The 16,888-nt window shown below is 39.2% G+C and overlaps 1 protein-coding gene across 2 annotated transcripts in view; it reads left to right on the top strand.

The window, feature by feature from the left end:
* The window catches only part of MAN1A1 (mannosidase alpha class 1A member 1), a 142,828-nt gene extending 128,169 nt beyond the window's left edge, over nucleotides 1–14,659 (top strand). For both annotated transcript variants that reach the window (XM_036413235.2, XM_045573274.1), the window contains 4 exons: nucleotides 2,858–3,077; nucleotides 4,549–4,721; nucleotides 11,511–11,626; nucleotides 11,962–14,659. In XM_036413235.2, the coding sequence (XP_036269128.1) occupies nucleotides 2,858–3,077; nucleotides 4,549–4,721; nucleotides 11,511–11,626; nucleotides 11,962–12,085 (633 nt within the window). In that variant the 3' untranslated portion in view covers nucleotides 12,086–14,659. The remainder of the gene's footprint in view (nucleotides 1–2,857; nucleotides 3,078–4,548; nucleotides 4,722–11,510; nucleotides 11,627–11,961) is intronic.
* Nucleotides 14,660–16,888: the final 2,229 nt, after the last annotated feature.

Here is a 16,888-nt window from a genome sequence, read left to right as displayed (position 1 = left end):
TTATATAAGGTACCTGAACTTGTACCCAGCTTTTCAGAAACAGATTTTGTAGCAGAATCAAGTATGCGTCTGATTATTAAAAGTAGTTTATATGGTAACATTTTTGACATTAATTATTATTCAGGCATCTCAAATAATGTAAAATTATGGTGAAACCATCAAAAAATTGACTTCTTAGAATTTTTTTTAAACCTAGAATAGTAAATTTTTTAAAATAATTTATAGTAGAGGAAGGAGGGGAAAAAATGGAAATTTGGAATTTCAAACATGTAGCCATTGTTCTAAAACTGGTCTTCCTCAGAAGAGATCTGGGTGGTTTTGCTAGAGACTGATTTATTCATTTGAATATAAATGCAACTTGCTTTGCTCTGATTGACCAGAATAAATGCCACATTGGTCCCCACACAACTCTGCTATTTCACATCTGAGAACTAAAACCCCTCAGCTAGGACCCTGGCCTGCATTTAGCACAGCCTCTATTCAGGCACAGGATGGACATCAAAAGCCTACTTACTCTTCCAGGTTTCTTTTTCTTCATTCCTCTGGGGTTTAGGTTTTAACCTAGCGAGTTCCTCTCCATACATTGTGGTTTCCTTTATGTCACTTTTTAATTACTATCCTGGCAGACATTTTAATTATTCTCATACCTAAAACCTGCTGTTCCCGGAAAAGCAAATTTAAAATATCCTTTGAAGTATTTTTCCTTCAGTTTCTAGAACTATACCCACACAGCTTTCAACACATTATATTTAGACAGATCATTGACAGGAAAATCCATTAAGAACAATTGAAGTCAACGTGTTTCTGTTTCTCTTAATAGTAAAAACACTTTCAATCCATTGTGTTTTCAACTTAGAAAGCACAGCTAGAACACTTAAACTTCTGATTTTGACAAGTAGCCATGTCTTACACGGCAGAGTTTCTTTGTCCAGTTGTATTTACAGAGATAGATCTTTTTTTTTTTTTAAATATATTTTATTGGTTTTTTACAGAGAGGAAAGGAGAGAAAGAGAGAGCTAGAAACATCGACCAGCTGCCTCTTGCACACCCCCTACCGGGGATGTGCCCGCAGCCAACGTACATGCCCCTGACCGAAATCGAACCTGGGACATTTCAGTCCACAGACCGACGCTCTACCACTGAGCCAAACCGGTTTCGGCCAGAGATAGATCTTTATTATCACAGAGAGGGTACCGTACATTATTGTTCTGTATAGTTGAATTGCTAGAGATACAGTTCATCCGTTTTAGCTGCAAGTGGGTTTTAGAAAGTGTCTAATGCAAGAGTGGTATGGTTTGGGGGGTTTCCTTTAAGGTTCTTTAATAATAAAGTACCCTGGACTTCTAATTGGCTGCCATGGCCTTCTCTGGAGACCATGCTAAGAATCCAAAGTGAGAGATGCTCACCCAATCACAGGGCCATTGGAGTGAACGGTACCTGGGCAGATGATATATTAGAGACAATCAGGATTCTACAGGCTTCCTCAAACTAATTTTTTTTCTAATATAGGATAAAAATAACAAACTATACAATACTCTTTTTTCCTAAATAATTCTCTATACACGTCACACAACATTTTTTAAAAATATATTTTATTGATTTTTTAGAGAAGAAGGAAGAGGGATAGAGAGTGAGAAACATCGATCAGCTGCCTCCTGCACACCACCCACTGGGGATGTGCCCACAACCAAGGTACATTGCCCTTGACTGGAATCTAACCTGGGACCCTTCAGTCCGCAGGCCAATGCTCTATCCACTGAGCTAAACCAGTGAGGGTAATACAACATTTTTTAGATTTTTTAGAGCTACTTTCCCATCCTTACATTTGCCAGTTGCCATACAAACATTGCTTTGGAGGCCTTGGAACTTAGTTATATTAAAAAGTAGCAATTTGGTCAGAATCCTGCCAAAAATAATATACTGCTTTATGCAGGGTCTGTAACAGGGTAATAATGTTTCTCTAATTCATGCTCAAAAGCTATAGCTCTTGCTATGTAGAAAGAATCATTTTTTGGCTGATGAACAGATATCTGCTTAAGGGACTTTGTTGTAATTTGTACTCTGAGACATGTAAATAGCTATCATATTTTTCCGCGTATAAGACAACCCCCTAATTTTACAGTTAAAACATAGGTTTAGGCCTATATTCGCTGTATAAGACTACCCCCCACTTCCGAGGCAACACCAGTTTTTTTTTTAATAGACCGCCTCTCTGACTCTGGCCAATGTGAGCAGACTTTTTACTAGAACACAGTGTAGCTTCAGGTACAGAACATGTACACTGTGTTCTAGTAAAAAGCCTGCTCAGATTGTAAATCTGATAGTAAAAAGCCTGCTCAGATTGGCCAGAGTCAGAGAGGCGGTCTATTAAAAAAAGAACTGGTGTTGCCTCGGAAGTCGGGGGTAGTCTTAACAGCGAATATAGGCCTAAACCTATGTTTTAACTGTAAAATTAGGGGGTCGTCTTATACGCCGGAAAAATACGGTAAGATGTTCAGTTGCATCAAATAAGAATGAAATATTAATGTAATAACTGGGTCATCAATAAAATTAGCTTAACCACAGTAAATGAGCACAGTAGTATGTTTATTTTGTTTGCTTAGAATAAAGGTAGGGAAAGTTTTATTTACCTGTGTATTCATTTTCATTTATTCTTCTCTATGACAAGTTTTATGCGTGTCTACTATTCCCAAACATGCTTCCTAAAAACCCTTCTTTTTTGATGATAGTATAAAAAGTACAGACACTGTCACAGCCCTAGTCCTTCTATGAAGTAATTGTGGGGGAGAAAGGGGTACATGTTTTAGTGTAAATTTAAGAAGAGATTGCAAATGCTGAAAATAAGTGTTATTTTCAGGCAATCGAGACTCACTTGATCCGCAAGTCCAGCAGGGGGCTGACGTACATCGCCGAGTGGAAAGGCGGCCTCCTGGAGCACAAGATGGGCCACCTGACCTGCTTTGCTGGGGGCATGTTTGCGCTGGGGGCAGAAGATGCCCCGGAGGGCCTGACCCAGCACTACCTTCAGCTCGGAGCCGAGATTGCACGTACCTGCCATGAATCCTACAACCGCACGTGTGAGTGCATGTTCTTCTTCATCTGCAGTCTATTGCCACATGCTCTTATCTCGTTCAGTAAGGGACTTGGTCATTGTTGTCCTCAAAAGAATAGCCGCTGTGCCTGATGAAACCTGATAATCATGATTAATATGTTAAAGGCATGTGTGTTTTCAACTTAAAAGATAACTGCTTTGCTACATAAAAATACTTACTCTTAGCTTGCCAAGAAATGGAAATCCAGGCCTAAAACATTAGGCCAGACTAATTTACTGGCCTTGCTTTAGGTAAATAACATTGGATGAGAGTTTCTGTCTCACTGCTAAAGAGATGTAATATATTTTTGTAAATTATCGTTAATCTCTCCAGTGTCTCTATGAATGAGATTTTGACTTTGACTCCCTCCTTATAAAATAGGGTTTGGAGCACAAAGATTAAATAACCTCTCATGACATAATGACTTAGAATCCACACCACTGATTTTCTAGCTAGCTTATAAGGTATTTCCTGGGACCTTGCCACCTAACCACTGGGTGCTCAATAACTTGGTTAAATGGAAGAAAATGTAGAATCATTAACCTTAGATGACTGAATTTTAAAGTATATGAAATAGCCCTGGCCAGTGTTAGATTATCAGTGATTAGATTATCAGCCCTCAAATCGAAGGGTCATGAGTTCTATTCCCAGTGATGGGCACATACCTGGGTTGCAAGTTCAATCTCACACCCCAGCTGGGGCATGGGCGGGAGGCAACCAATTGATGTGTCTCTCTCATATCAATGTTTCTCTTTCTTTTGCTTCTCCCTGCCCCTTTTCCTTCCTCCCTTCCACTCTCTCCAAAAATCAATGGAAAAATATCTTTGGGAGGATTAACAACAACAAAAATGTATATTGAGTATTATTTACTACTACTACCTCATGCACATTGAAATGAAATTAATTAGAAGTGGCCTGTGGGGTGGGACTGGGCAAAATGGGCCGGGCACACCCTGGAGCAAACCTCCCGCAATCCCTCCCCAGCCGGCTACACCTGGGTGACACCACAGCTCAAAGGTCGACTGTGAAGTGAGGGGGGTGGGGGTCCCTTGTGCAGGTGCGGTCTGCAGATCGGACCAAAATCTGCTCTCTGACATCCCCCGAGGGGTCCAAGATTACAAGAGGGTGATTCTCGGGTGATGCACCCCAAAATCAGGCTCCCGCCTCTCTGGTTCCGGATGAGTCACCCGAAAACCACCACTGCCAAGTCACAGCAGCTTGGCAGCTCCTGCTTTGAGCATCTGCCCCCTGGTGCTCAGTGTTTATCATAGCTACTGGTTGGACAGTGGCTTAGCCTTTTATATATTATAGATATGATAGATATAATGTTTATAACTATTAAAGTGATATGGCATTGTTCTTGACTGTTGTAAACTGCTTTCTAGTTTCATTTAAGTTCTAGACACTAAGCATTATTCAGGACAATAACCTTTGTTACTGATTCCATATTCTTTAGTTGTGAAACTGGGACCAGAAGCTTTCAGATTTGACGGTGGTGTTGAGGCCATTGCTACAAGGCAAAATGAAAAATACTACATCCTACGGCCAGAGGTTGTAGAGACTTACATGTACATGTGGCGACTGACTCATGATCCAAAGTACAGGAAATGGGCCTGGGAAGCTGTAGAGGTAAAATTTTAATTTGCTTGTGTTTCATATAGATAAATGTCTCAGAAAAAAAAATGTAGCATGTACAGATAAACCTTGCATATCAAATTTTCTATAATTGTTAAAGCTTTGACCAGACTTTTCCCATTCAAGACTGAGTGTTTACATTTAGGTCATCCTGCATATTTGGCTTCAGTTTTTTTGCTCTGCTTAATACATATATATATATATATATACATATATATATATATATATATATATATATATATATAGAGAGAGAGAGAGAGAGAGAGAGAGAGAGAGAGATTGAGAATTGAAAGTGATATCTAGAAAGGCATATTATAAAATTAAGTTCCTACATCTAGAAGTGATGACCACTTAACTCCACACAGAGTGATAGGCATCTTGGTGATAGTCACCCCTTGCCTGCTGTCTGTTCCAAGAAACACTGTGTGTGTGTGAGTGTGTGTGTGTGTGTGTGTTCTCTATTAGTCTTTGGGGATTGAAATGATAATACAGTACATATTTTTACTTAGAGTAAATTAGCTACTTAGTTTTATAAATAACCTGTGGAAGAACTACTTTCTGCAAGTTCAGGTTTCTCTGAATGTCGATAAGCTTTCCACCTGCCCAGTGTACTGATTTAATTCTTGGTCATCTCTTGGGCCTCTTCCTGCCGAATATGGCATATCATCTTTCCAAACTAAACTGTTGTGTGTGGATGCCAGCAGAGGCACCCTACAGGGTGTGCATCAAATGTTGTCTAATTTTAAGAGGTGTTTTTCTAAAACGAGTGGGAGGAAATTCAGGGGATGAGAACAAGCAAAGGCTTTCATTTCGCTTTCTCATTCTCCACACTTTTCCTTAGAAAGTTTGCTCTCTTTAAAAACAGTCCGTTAGGAGAAACTTCTCTCAAGAAATCTATGACGAATATTGCCTTTGTCTAAAATTTAATATCTCAGGAAGCCGTTGATAAATCTTGCTTATTACCCTGCTCATTTAGTGTGTGTCTTATCACTAGTCATCACTCGTAGCAATTCTTTGGGCCTTTTTAAAAAATTTTTTGCAGTTTTTTAATTATAGTTAGTCAGTGGTAATTTCAATTTCTTTAGATATATTTTCTCTGAAAAATGTATTTAAATTACATTTCATCTAAGCTCTGTTGATAGGGAATTATTTTGGTCTTCAATAAGCCAGCAAAGGAATTAAGGCTAGTGCTCATTTTGGAAATATCAATTTAAATTAAAAATAGCAGGAATGATGTTTTTCATCAAGTCTAAAACACCATTTTTTTTTTATGTACCACTAAGAAAGTACAGCCCTACCAATTAAATTGTGTCATGACAATTTTGGAGATGTTAGAATGTGAAAGTTGTATGACAGAGACTTGCTCAAAAAGAAGCTTTTTAAAAATATATATTTTATTGATTATTTACAGAGAGGAAGGGAAAGGGATAGAGAGCTAGAAACATTGATGAGAGAGGAACATCAACCAGCTGCCTCTGCACATCCCCCATTGGGGATGTACCCGCAACCAAGATCGAACCGGAATCGAACCTGGGACCTCTCAGTCCGCAGGCCGAAGCTTTGATTCGCTTGTTCTTTGGGGGAGTTTGTTGAAGTAAGAAGGTTGATGTGAGGGGCTAGGGATTTTGCCTGCTGCCACCTCTTAGTGTAGGATAGGATGAGAAATTGTTTCACCATGTCCCAATGCAGGGATCTTCCTGTTCTTGCCCCTGGTAACTGCTGCTGGGACTTGAGATGCAGTGGAGAGAGAGGAGTGCTAGGGGTTCTTGCCTCTTCTAAAGCACAGACATCATTCGTAGGCAACACTCAGTTCACTGGTGCATGCCCTCGGACCCCTGTGTAGGTGTTGAGGCTGTGGTGGGTGATGCCCCACGTGCTGGCAGCATTACCCCAAGTGCCCGTTGACTTTTCGGACTCAGAGTTTCTCCCCAGGCAGCTGGCCCTGGTCTGGGAAGTGGGGGAGAGTTCCTGGTCCCTCCAGTGAGATACTGGAGTGGGCGGGTGGCTTTCCCAGTCTTCCTTCTTCCAAGAATTCTCCTGAGATGTGTTCTGCGTGGTTCCTCAGAGGGGTAGGCGGGAGGGAGCCCTGGTTGCACATGGCATGTTTCCCTGGCTCCTCTCACTTCCCTGGCTCCCTCTCCCCACTTCCTGATTTCATCTCCCCCCAATTTCTTGTATCCTACCCAAACTAAAACATAGGGGCCCTTAAAAAATTACCTAGTCCAGATTCCACGCAAAGGAAAGACTCCTGTGCCGATCTTTGCCAGATGGCTATTCCTCATCAATTCAAGGACTTTGTAGCAAAAAGGAATATGCTACGAATAACATGGTTCATGTCATTTTTTATTGGCCAGAAGTATTAGGAAGTTACTCCTTTTAAAACCAGAATTCACAGTTCTGTGTTTTAGAAAAAAATAACCTCTCTCTTGTACAATTTGGCTCCTCAGTTATCTGAAGACTGCACCTTCTGCCAGCTGTTCCTCCCTCACTCACCCTTTTCCTCCACTTTCTCCTGACATGGTTCCCAGCTGTGTTCTTTCAGGTCTGAGCACTGTGACTCAGAAACCGCTCTCCTGAGGGCTAATTCCTACAGCCTGTGGTCCAACTTGTCCCTTTAATAGATTTAGAAAACCCCTAGCTTACATCGAAACAATGGCCGAATGATGTTAATGAGTACATTGACGACTGTTGAATCATCTCCTTTATTATGGGCTTGTTTTCACCCATACTTCTGTCCTATCTCTAACAAGCACCCCCTTCCCAGCCTTCTTTCAGTGGTACACTTGTTAAACCTGCTCTCCGTGTCTGAAGGCAAGATAGGAAGGTATAGAGGCCCATGTACAACCCTGGAGACCCCTCTACAGGTTACAAGCGACCCATTAGTCACAGGTGTTCAAGCACCAGGGCACTGTCCTAACAGGAAAACCACCTACCTGTTTTTTCTCAAAAATGTCATGAAGAACTATATTAAGTTCCTCCTAATTAAACATACATAATGAATATTCTGATAAAGCTCTTACGATAAGTTATACACATACATTCATATATGTGTAGGTAAATGTGGATTATATAATGTCTATATAATGTCTATAAATGTAGGTATGTGTACATTATACCATGTCTCCACTGGGCTAGAGTTGTGGAGAAGCCTTATGTAGGACTGTTCATTTCTTTATTTGCACAAACATTTTTCTCTTCTCCCCTGAATCCAGCCTTTTACACATGGACATTTTGGCTCTCAGAGAATGATTTGTCTTCCCAGTTCCTGCTTCTGCCTGCCCAGGCTTCATGCCTGTTTTCAGACTCTTTGATCTGTCTGTTTTGCCTGATTCTCAGACCAAACTCCACGAGTTGGCCTTCTTATTAGCATTGTTCTCTGGGGTCTGCTCTTGGAGTCATCTCCGTTGAACAGCTGCTTCTCTAACCTGGTAGGTAAGACAAGGCTTCTCTGTTCTCACAGTGACGCTTTCCAGCTGAGGACTGAACTCATGCTGCCCACTATTCTCTTACCTTCGCCCCCTAAAAAGTTTCAGTCACTTGGGGTCAGGTTTGTGTTCCTTCTTTTGTTTAGAGCTCCAGTCAGTGTAAACATTCTCCTATCCTTCTTTGCTAAACATTCTCCTATCCTTTCTTTGCTATTAGCAAGTCCCATTCACTTACGGTCACTAATAAGTAATGTAAGCATTTACTAAAACTGAGGCGGTCCCTATGCCGAGACTGGATCCAAAGAACAGACTTCAGTAAAATGATACTCTGATCAGACTCTGCCGAGTAGATACATCCTTCCACTGTTGAGATTTTGTAAAATCAGAGCCTGTTATGGGGTCCAGGAGAGCTGCTTGTCCCTGGATTTACATATTTAAAGTCTTAAAATTTAGACTTGACATGAAGGTTTTTCTTTTTATTTAAAATGCATCTTTGGCCCTAACCAGTTTAGCTCAATGGATAGAGCATTGGCCTGTGGACTCAAGGATCCCAGGTTCGATTCCAGTCAAGGGCATGTACTTTGGTTGCGGGCACATCCCAGTGGGGGGTGGAGGGGGTGCAGGAGGCAGCTGATTGATGTTTCTCTCTCATCAATGTTTCTAACTCTCTCTTCCTCTCCCTTCCTCTCTGTAAAAAATCAATAAAATATATTAAAAAATAAAATAAAATGCATCTTTAGCATTTTTTTAAATTTATTTACCAAAAGCCTAAAAAAATTAAATAAAAGAAGCTAGGCCTCTCTCGACCGCTAACAGAGCCCTGTATTGTGCCGACTGTGTCTTCATCTTGTTTTACTGTCACAACAACCCTGGGTCCAGCAACCTCTGAGGCCACACACAGTTAGCAAGTCCAGCCCTGAGACACGACTCCCTCCTCTAAAACTCTACATTGTATTCCTAACGACTACGGCTCTCCACACTAAGACTGCGGGAGAGAAAGGACAACTGGGGTGAACTGAAAAGAGGAAATGCTTTGGACATTGCCAGCCCCAAAGCAAAAAATGATGGCGCTTATAGAAATTTCTACGGGAGGGAGAGCGGCCTGACACTCTCATTAGCTGATCGCCGAAGAACTTCCAGAGAAAACCCACGAAAAAGCTCAGTGGTTCAATTACTTTTTAGGGAAGTATCGGGAAATAAGATTTCATTATGTTCCATAATAATGAACGGATTCATTTCTCCCAAATCTCCATCTTTTTTTTTTTTTTTTTTTTACAAACAATCTTTAACCTCCATTGTATCTGGTATTTAACTTTTTATCAAAAGGAACTTTGATCAAGAAAGGAAGGAAAAATTAGTAATTGGACCCGAAAGTCCCTTTCTGTGGGCTTTCGCCCTCTTGGTTCATTGTGTGCCACTGAGAATATAATCAAAGCGTTTTATTTTTGAAGTCGGTCTTATTTTCCCGGGGGCTTTTAAAAAGCACCAGATCATGAGACATTTTCTTTATGCACGGAGCCCGCCAGTTAGAGTTTCTTCAGCTGGTAATTAAATGCTTCTCGTGACCCCGGGCTCTGTGCCTGCCGCCCTCCAGCCCTGGTGTGCCAAAGCAGTTTCTTCATTGCCAGCATCTGCAGAGGGAGGCCGAGCCCTCAGCGCCGCATCCCTGCTCACGGGACTCACCTTCTCTCTCCCCTCCTTTCTGGGCTCTGCGTTCTGAGAGCCCTGTTTTCCTCCCAAAGCTTTTTCTAGCCAATAACGATCTTTCTCAACTAATATGGCAGGGCCTGTGTTCTCCATCTTTTTTTGCTAGTTTGGCTGAATGGGAGAAAAATGGAGTATAATTATATACATAGAAAAGAAGGGCAGGGTTATGTTTTATAAGAGAAAACTGAAAAATAAATTTAAAATGACATGAGAATCTAAGAAGATCTTTACCTTGTTAATGTGTTCTATAGTTCCTTTATTTTGTTATAAATATTAGGTTTTATAGTCTTAAAGTTTATTTTTTTTTGTGCACATTCTATGAATTAGAACCAGATTTCAGATGGCAATTTCGATGTGACTGTATAGTTGATAAGAGTAATAGAATGTGGTGAGTAGGAAATAACTTTTTTAGAGCTGACTAGGCCTGGCAACTAACAAAGCAGCCAATGTGATTTCAAAATACAGAGACTAGTCAACTTGCCGAAGCCGGTTTAGCTCAGTGGATAGAGTGTCAGCCTGTGGACTGAAGGGTCCCAGGTTTGATTCTGGTCAAGGGCATGTACCTTAAGGGGTTGCGGGCACATCCCCAGTAGGAGGTGTGCAAGAGGCAGTTGATCGATGTTCCTCTCTCATTGATGTTTCTAATTCTCTATCCCTCTCCCTTCCTCTCTGTAAAAAATCAATAAAATATATATATTTTTTTAAATAAAATTAATTTTAAAGAAAAGACTAGTCAACTTCGTGGCAGCAGACAATGTAAAAGGCAAGTTATTTTCGGTTGTTACCTAAATTTTCTTTCCAACCCCGCCCATCCCATCTCTTATCCAAATACTCATTGTAGCCAGACAGGTGCAGGAAGGTAGGTTCCTTCTCCCTACATGGTTACCAGTGGATTCATCCCATCTTCTTCCAGCCCAGACCAAAGAAAATAAAAATGTGTTTTAGAAATAGATGCCAACCACATCTTTCCCACTGCTTTCCATTTTCCACTTTTATCTCTTTCACCAGTAACACTAATTCGTACTCCGCAATGGAATTTTAAGCAATAAGATGTTCTGCTTATAGTAGCAGCTGTTTTTGGTCTGGCACGTTTTTTTTTCACCAGTGGTTTCTAATCCCATTTAATATGAGTAATCTTTCTAGACCAGGGGTCAGCAAATGTTTTCTGTAAGGGATGGAGAGAATTAGGTTTGGGGGCCATACGCAACTACTCAACTGTCATTATAGTAAAGCAATAGACACAGACATTCATTGCCGTGGCTCCAGAACCCTTAATTTACCAAAACAGACAGCAGACGGGATTAGCCTATAGTCCATCGTTTGATGAACCCTGCTGTAGATTACAGTAGGAAATGGTAAATATGACTAAAAATTTATTCCAAAACTCAGTTTTCAATTGGATGAGAAGATATATTGTCCACATGCCCCTCAACTTTTCATGCTTTATTTATATTTACATTGGATAGGGTTTTTGGTGTTTTTTTTTTTTGTGTGTGTGTGTGTGTGTGTTTAATTTCAACTAAAGCTGTTCTAATCTAGCAATTCAATTTGAATCCACGTTTTATTTTAATCTGACAATCTAGTAATAAAAATTAGTGACAGTCGGTTAACTGATTCGCGACCATTTTTTCCCATCCTCTTGGTCATTCAGGCTCTGGAGAATCACTGCAAGGTGAGCGGGGGCTACTCAGGCCTCAGGGATGTTTACCTCAATCATGACAGCTATGATGACGTGCAGCAGAGCTTCTTCCTGGCGGAGACACTAAAGTGAGTAAAAATCATCTGCAAGTCCATGGCCGAGGAAGCTGGGCAGGCCTCTGTCCATGTCTTTATCATGAGCACGTTCAGACACGAGCACGCATGGCTGCCTCTGAATGCTAACCTACATGCATGGCGATGATTGCAGGTTTATTTGCGGTCATCGTGGGAGTTTGCTGGCTCGGGCCTGCTTTCACAGTTCTGGTACTCTAGGCTCAAAGCCCAGAGTAGCTTCTTGACTCTGTATTACTGTGTATATTCCCTCAGATCTTTGCTGTACTTGACTGTTGTCCCTGGTACCTCTGTGGTTTTACTGCTTCATACACTCGTGTTTCTCCCTCTAGATATTTGTACTTAATATTTTCTGACGACGATCTACTTCCGCTGGAACATTGGATCTTCAATACTGAGGCCCATCTCCTCCCTAAGCTCTGCACCAATGAAAAAGAAGTGGAAGTCAATGGATAAAGACAAGACATTTCACATTTTCCTCTGCTCATTCCCATCACTGCATTCCTTAATAGTCCCTCTTCTGCTATCCAGGCCCATGATGAATTTTATTAGTAGGTCTGTGATTATTCTAAGTTCTAAAATTGTTTTTGCAGTCTTTTATGTTTTTTTATCATAGGCTTAAATGGGACGCAAATTCCTTATCATATCCTTTAGTATTTAGTCAGTAGATCACAGATTTTCTTACTTCACGTAATCTGTTATCTCTGGAGTTCATGAAGGTGTAGTATCATTTTTATTAGACTGGATAAAATGGTATACCAGTGACCTCTTAATTACAGTTTTGATTTGACTGCAAAACTTTTCCCTCCTCTATGAGGAGATAGTGTCTGCTTTAAGCTGTAATGTTTTGCCATGTTGCAAAAAGCCATAATAATAAATTAAATATTAAAAAAAGCTTTTTCCTTTTTAATTTCATGTGATTATGGTTTGTCTATCCACCAGAGACAGATCTTATAACTGTGACAGCCTCCTTATGCGGGTCTATCATTATTTGATAGAATGTCTTCTAAAATACTTTACCTACAGATTAATTCAAAATAGAATGCCATTCCAAAAAGATCATCTCATGTTGACCTCATTTTACTGGAACCGCAGTATATTTCTGTTGGTGAATTATGTTAGTGTTTCCAAATTTGTGAATTAGTTCTCAAATTTTACTTGAAATGTCCTGTGTCATTTCTGGATCATGTGCTGGTTAATTTCTTCCATTCCCCACCACACAGCGAAGTGAGTTTGCAAGTTTGGCAGATCTCTGCTATTGCTCAATTATGTTTTTTAAAGGGAAATAGTATCACTCTTAGTGTGTTAGCTTTCGCTTTTTACTGAACATATGAAGAATCGGGTATCTCTAAAGAGAGGATGAATATTTCAAATGATCTTTTCATTTGCATTTCATCTTTTTTTTCCCTTGAAGTAAAGAAAACATTACATCTGAATCAGATTTTTTGGAATTTACATGGGCCCTTTCTCAAATGTAGTAAATTATTTCATTCATGAAAGCAGAATTAACTCTGAAAGAAGCTTTAACAATGTATTTATTCCTCGGTGGTCAACTGAGGAAAATCTAATAAACTTTTAGGTCAAATAAGAATATAGTCCTGGTTAAATTCGATATAGATGTTCCAGCTTAGAAAGAATATGTAGGAATGGATGCTCCCAATCCCTTACGATCCGATAGCAGATCAAAATAATGACATGGTTCTTCAAAGCACTGTGCTGAGGTAGGAGTGCTTTCCTAGAATAGATTTGGTGATATCTTGTGTTTTCTCATCAGATTGGGTCATATTATATATGTGACCCAAAGAGCTAATAGGGTGATGTATATTCTGAGGTACAAAGACTTGAACCACCTGCATTCTCCACCTACAGTGGTCAAATGGATCAGTACAGCCCCGTGGATTAAGCTGAAGTTGCTGCATTTGTAGTTTAAAAATTATCCAATATCAACCATTTCGTATGGCTCAACCTAATATTTTCTAAGACAGTTATCTTCTTGGATCTCTATAGACCTAATTGGTTTAGCTCTTTCAGCTTTTAAAAGTGTTTCAAAATATTTCTTTTGTCTGAAAGGACCACCTTGTGTAACCTGCTCTTTTCCCCCATATTGTACATTGGTATACAAAGAATAAATTAATAAAGTTAGTAAATTAAGGACATCCTTTGTAAGTCATTATTGCCAAGTTAATGTGTTTTGAAACCCAGAATATCTTCCACTCGTATGTCAGCTCACCTTATGAAATGAATGGGTAGTGAGAGTTCTTTTGTCCCAGACCATAAAGGCAAAATATAAAAGATTATTACAAAAAAAAGGCCCTATGTATTTAGGTTATAATTTTTATGTAAGCATCCTTGGGCTAACAATTTAAGTTATCTTCTTTTCTTTGCTTTTAAATTTGATTTGAAAGAGCACAGAGCTGGTATGTATTGTTACAGCAGGTAGGATTTTAATATCAGGCTTACATACACCCTGCATTATAATGTACCCTTCTGTATCCTGGTATAAGTAGGCCAAAAGATTGCACTAGACATTGTTCTGCCAATGGCAAGAATAATGTTTTTTCAATTATAGAACTTCGATTTTTTTTAACTTAAGTCCCAAAACAACAAAAATGTAAGCAAGAGATTAATAATTAGTGATATAATTTAATTAAAGTTATATTTTGTGTTAATTATTTTAAATAACTGATGTCTTTAGGTAGACACATCTTTCATTCATTTTCAGCAATTTCACCTAAAAGGCAAATAATGAAAATAGCACTTAATTCTCTGTATGTGTTTTTGGTATACTTCATGCAATTAATACACATAAAAATTGTATGGCGATTTTCAGGACTCGATGTTTGACATAATTCCTTCATATGTGTTATCCATCCTTTACAATGATTGTTTTTGATTTGTGCATAAATCCATTCTGTCATTTCCAACTTTATATAAATCTTTAATGTTATGGGAAACGTAATAGATTGACACATAATTTTTAAAAACTATATTTGTAAAATTTCTCTATTGTGAATAAAGTCTTTTAATATATCTCCTCCTTTGTCATGTGTTTTTCCTTTTAAGTCAGTTTTTGTATGTGTAGGGATGAGTGTGTAGAGTTGCAAATGAAAATATTAGATCCAAATAGTGATTCCGTACCACACCCAGAGTATTCTGACAAGGAATCATTTCCCATTAAAAACTTTAACTTGCAAATAATTTTGCACGCATGGCCTTCGGTTAATCAAATACCTTTATTAAGAATCTAACATGCTCAACACCATGTAGGGCATGTAGGGTGGAGGTGGGGAGTTAGTGTCTGAAACAGCATGAAGTATGATCATTGTTCTTACATGTACATCCTCACTGTACCACTGAAACAAAACAAAGCAGCATTTAGTGTGAAATGGCAAGTAGAATTCTTCTGTTCAGGCCACTAGGATTCGATATGCCCCTCCTTTGGGGCCTTGACCGGGTTCTGGGACATCAGGGGCTGACAGGGAGATTCATCCCTATGTCTGTCCTCAGCCCTGTCTCCCGCCCCCCTCCGCCTGGGGCGCCCCTTCCTGAAGGACCTGGGTTGATAGAGAAGCTTAATAGAACACTTGAATAGTAACACTGGAAACACTCTATATTGGAGAAATCACGACTTACATTTTTTTCGGAAGGTGTTTTATATAGGGCCATATGTGATAAAAAGTGATTTTTTAAAAATATTTTTTATTGATTTTTTTTTTTTACAGAGAGGAAGAGAGAGGGATAGAGAGTTAGAAACATCGATGAGAGAGAATCATCGATCAGCTGCCTCTTGCACACCCCTTACTGGGGATGTGCCCGCAACCAAGGTACATGCCCTTGACTGGAATCAAACCTGGGACCTTTCAGTCCGCAGGCCGATGCTCTATCCACTAAGCCAAACTGGTTTCAGCAAAAAGTGATTTTTTTAAATCACTTATTAGAATGTTTTAGACATTTTGGTTTTTGTTCTTGCTGCCTGAAACTCTTCCCTCACTGGCTCTTCCCTCCCTTCATGTGAGTGGGTGTCTGCTCAATGGCACCTCACCAGAATGGCTATTTTGACAAATCAATATAAAATGTGCCGTCACCCTGTGTCCCTTGGTCTTACTGTACTTTCTACTTAGCATTTGTTAGATCACCTATTCATTTCCTTGTATGTTTATTGTCTTTCCAACCCCTTAGGATGTGAGCCTCATGAGAACAGAAGTTACCTTTTTGGTGCCTTCCTCTCCCATCTCCATCTCCAGTACCTGAAGCAACATCTAGCACTTGGCAGCCCACAGGGAATGTTTGGTGAACAGCTGAATGCATGAATGAATGAATGAATGGGGTTTGCTACAGCTATTTGGAAATGTCTTTTAATACGCTGAACATTTTTAAAAATATGACAGTATTGCATAACATGCTGTTTTAAATAGATAATTATAAGAAGGGGCAATTTCTTTCATTGCTACTTATAGTAGTTTTAAGGAAATATAGAGCAAATTGTGGTTGTGACTAAAATTAACTTGAAAAAACAGATTTTTAAAAAATCACTTTTTATCACATATGGCCCTGTGTAAAACACCTACTGAAAAAAAAATGTAAGTCGTGATTTCTTACATTTAGTAACACTGAAAACAATATATTGTTTTCAGTGTTACTATTCAAAAATAGCCTACTACACTGTATTGTTTTCTGACTTAATTTCACAGTCCTGTGTTATATTAAAAAAAAAAACACAAAAAACTTTCTTCAAGCAAAATAATTGGTTTTTCATTTAAAATAGAGCTAGTCAAATGAGAACCTTCTGAATTCAATTACTTGTAACATAAAGGATACTGGTTGTTTACTCTGTTGGTGACCAACTTATTAAAAAGTTTCTAAACATAATTTTTATTTATACTAATGTTCAACCATCCACTCAGAAATGGCAGCCTGGCAATCAATACATCCAATTTCTGATAATTACGTGTAGAAAATTCCTTAAATTTTTAAGAAAACAAGAGAAACCTTTTTTCATTGAAGCATAAAATTCATATATCTAATCGCCATTCCAACTCACTAGGTTGTGGCTGAAATGTGAGGGTGGGGAAAGGAATCTTACCTAATTTTGACTTAATGGCCCAGAGACTGATTTCTGTTTTTCCCTGTTTATTCCATTCACACTGGCCAACACATGAGTCATAATATTCAAGAAATACCTGCCAAGCATCAGATATGCATATAAAGTATTAGAACTGCATAGGAGTCTAGACGACTTTCAGTCCAACTCTTATTTTA

The sequence above is a fragment of the Pipistrellus kuhlii genome, unplaced genomic scaffold (assembly GCF_014108245.1).
Source record: "Pipistrellus kuhlii isolate mPipKuh1 unplaced genomic scaffold, mPipKuh1.p scaffold_m20_p_5, whole genome shotgun sequence".
NCBI classification, from domain to species: domain Eukaryota; kingdom Metazoa; phylum Chordata; class Mammalia; order Chiroptera; family Vespertilionidae; genus Pipistrellus; species Pipistrellus kuhlii.
This window is presented reverse-complemented; position numbering and strand designations above follow the sequence as displayed.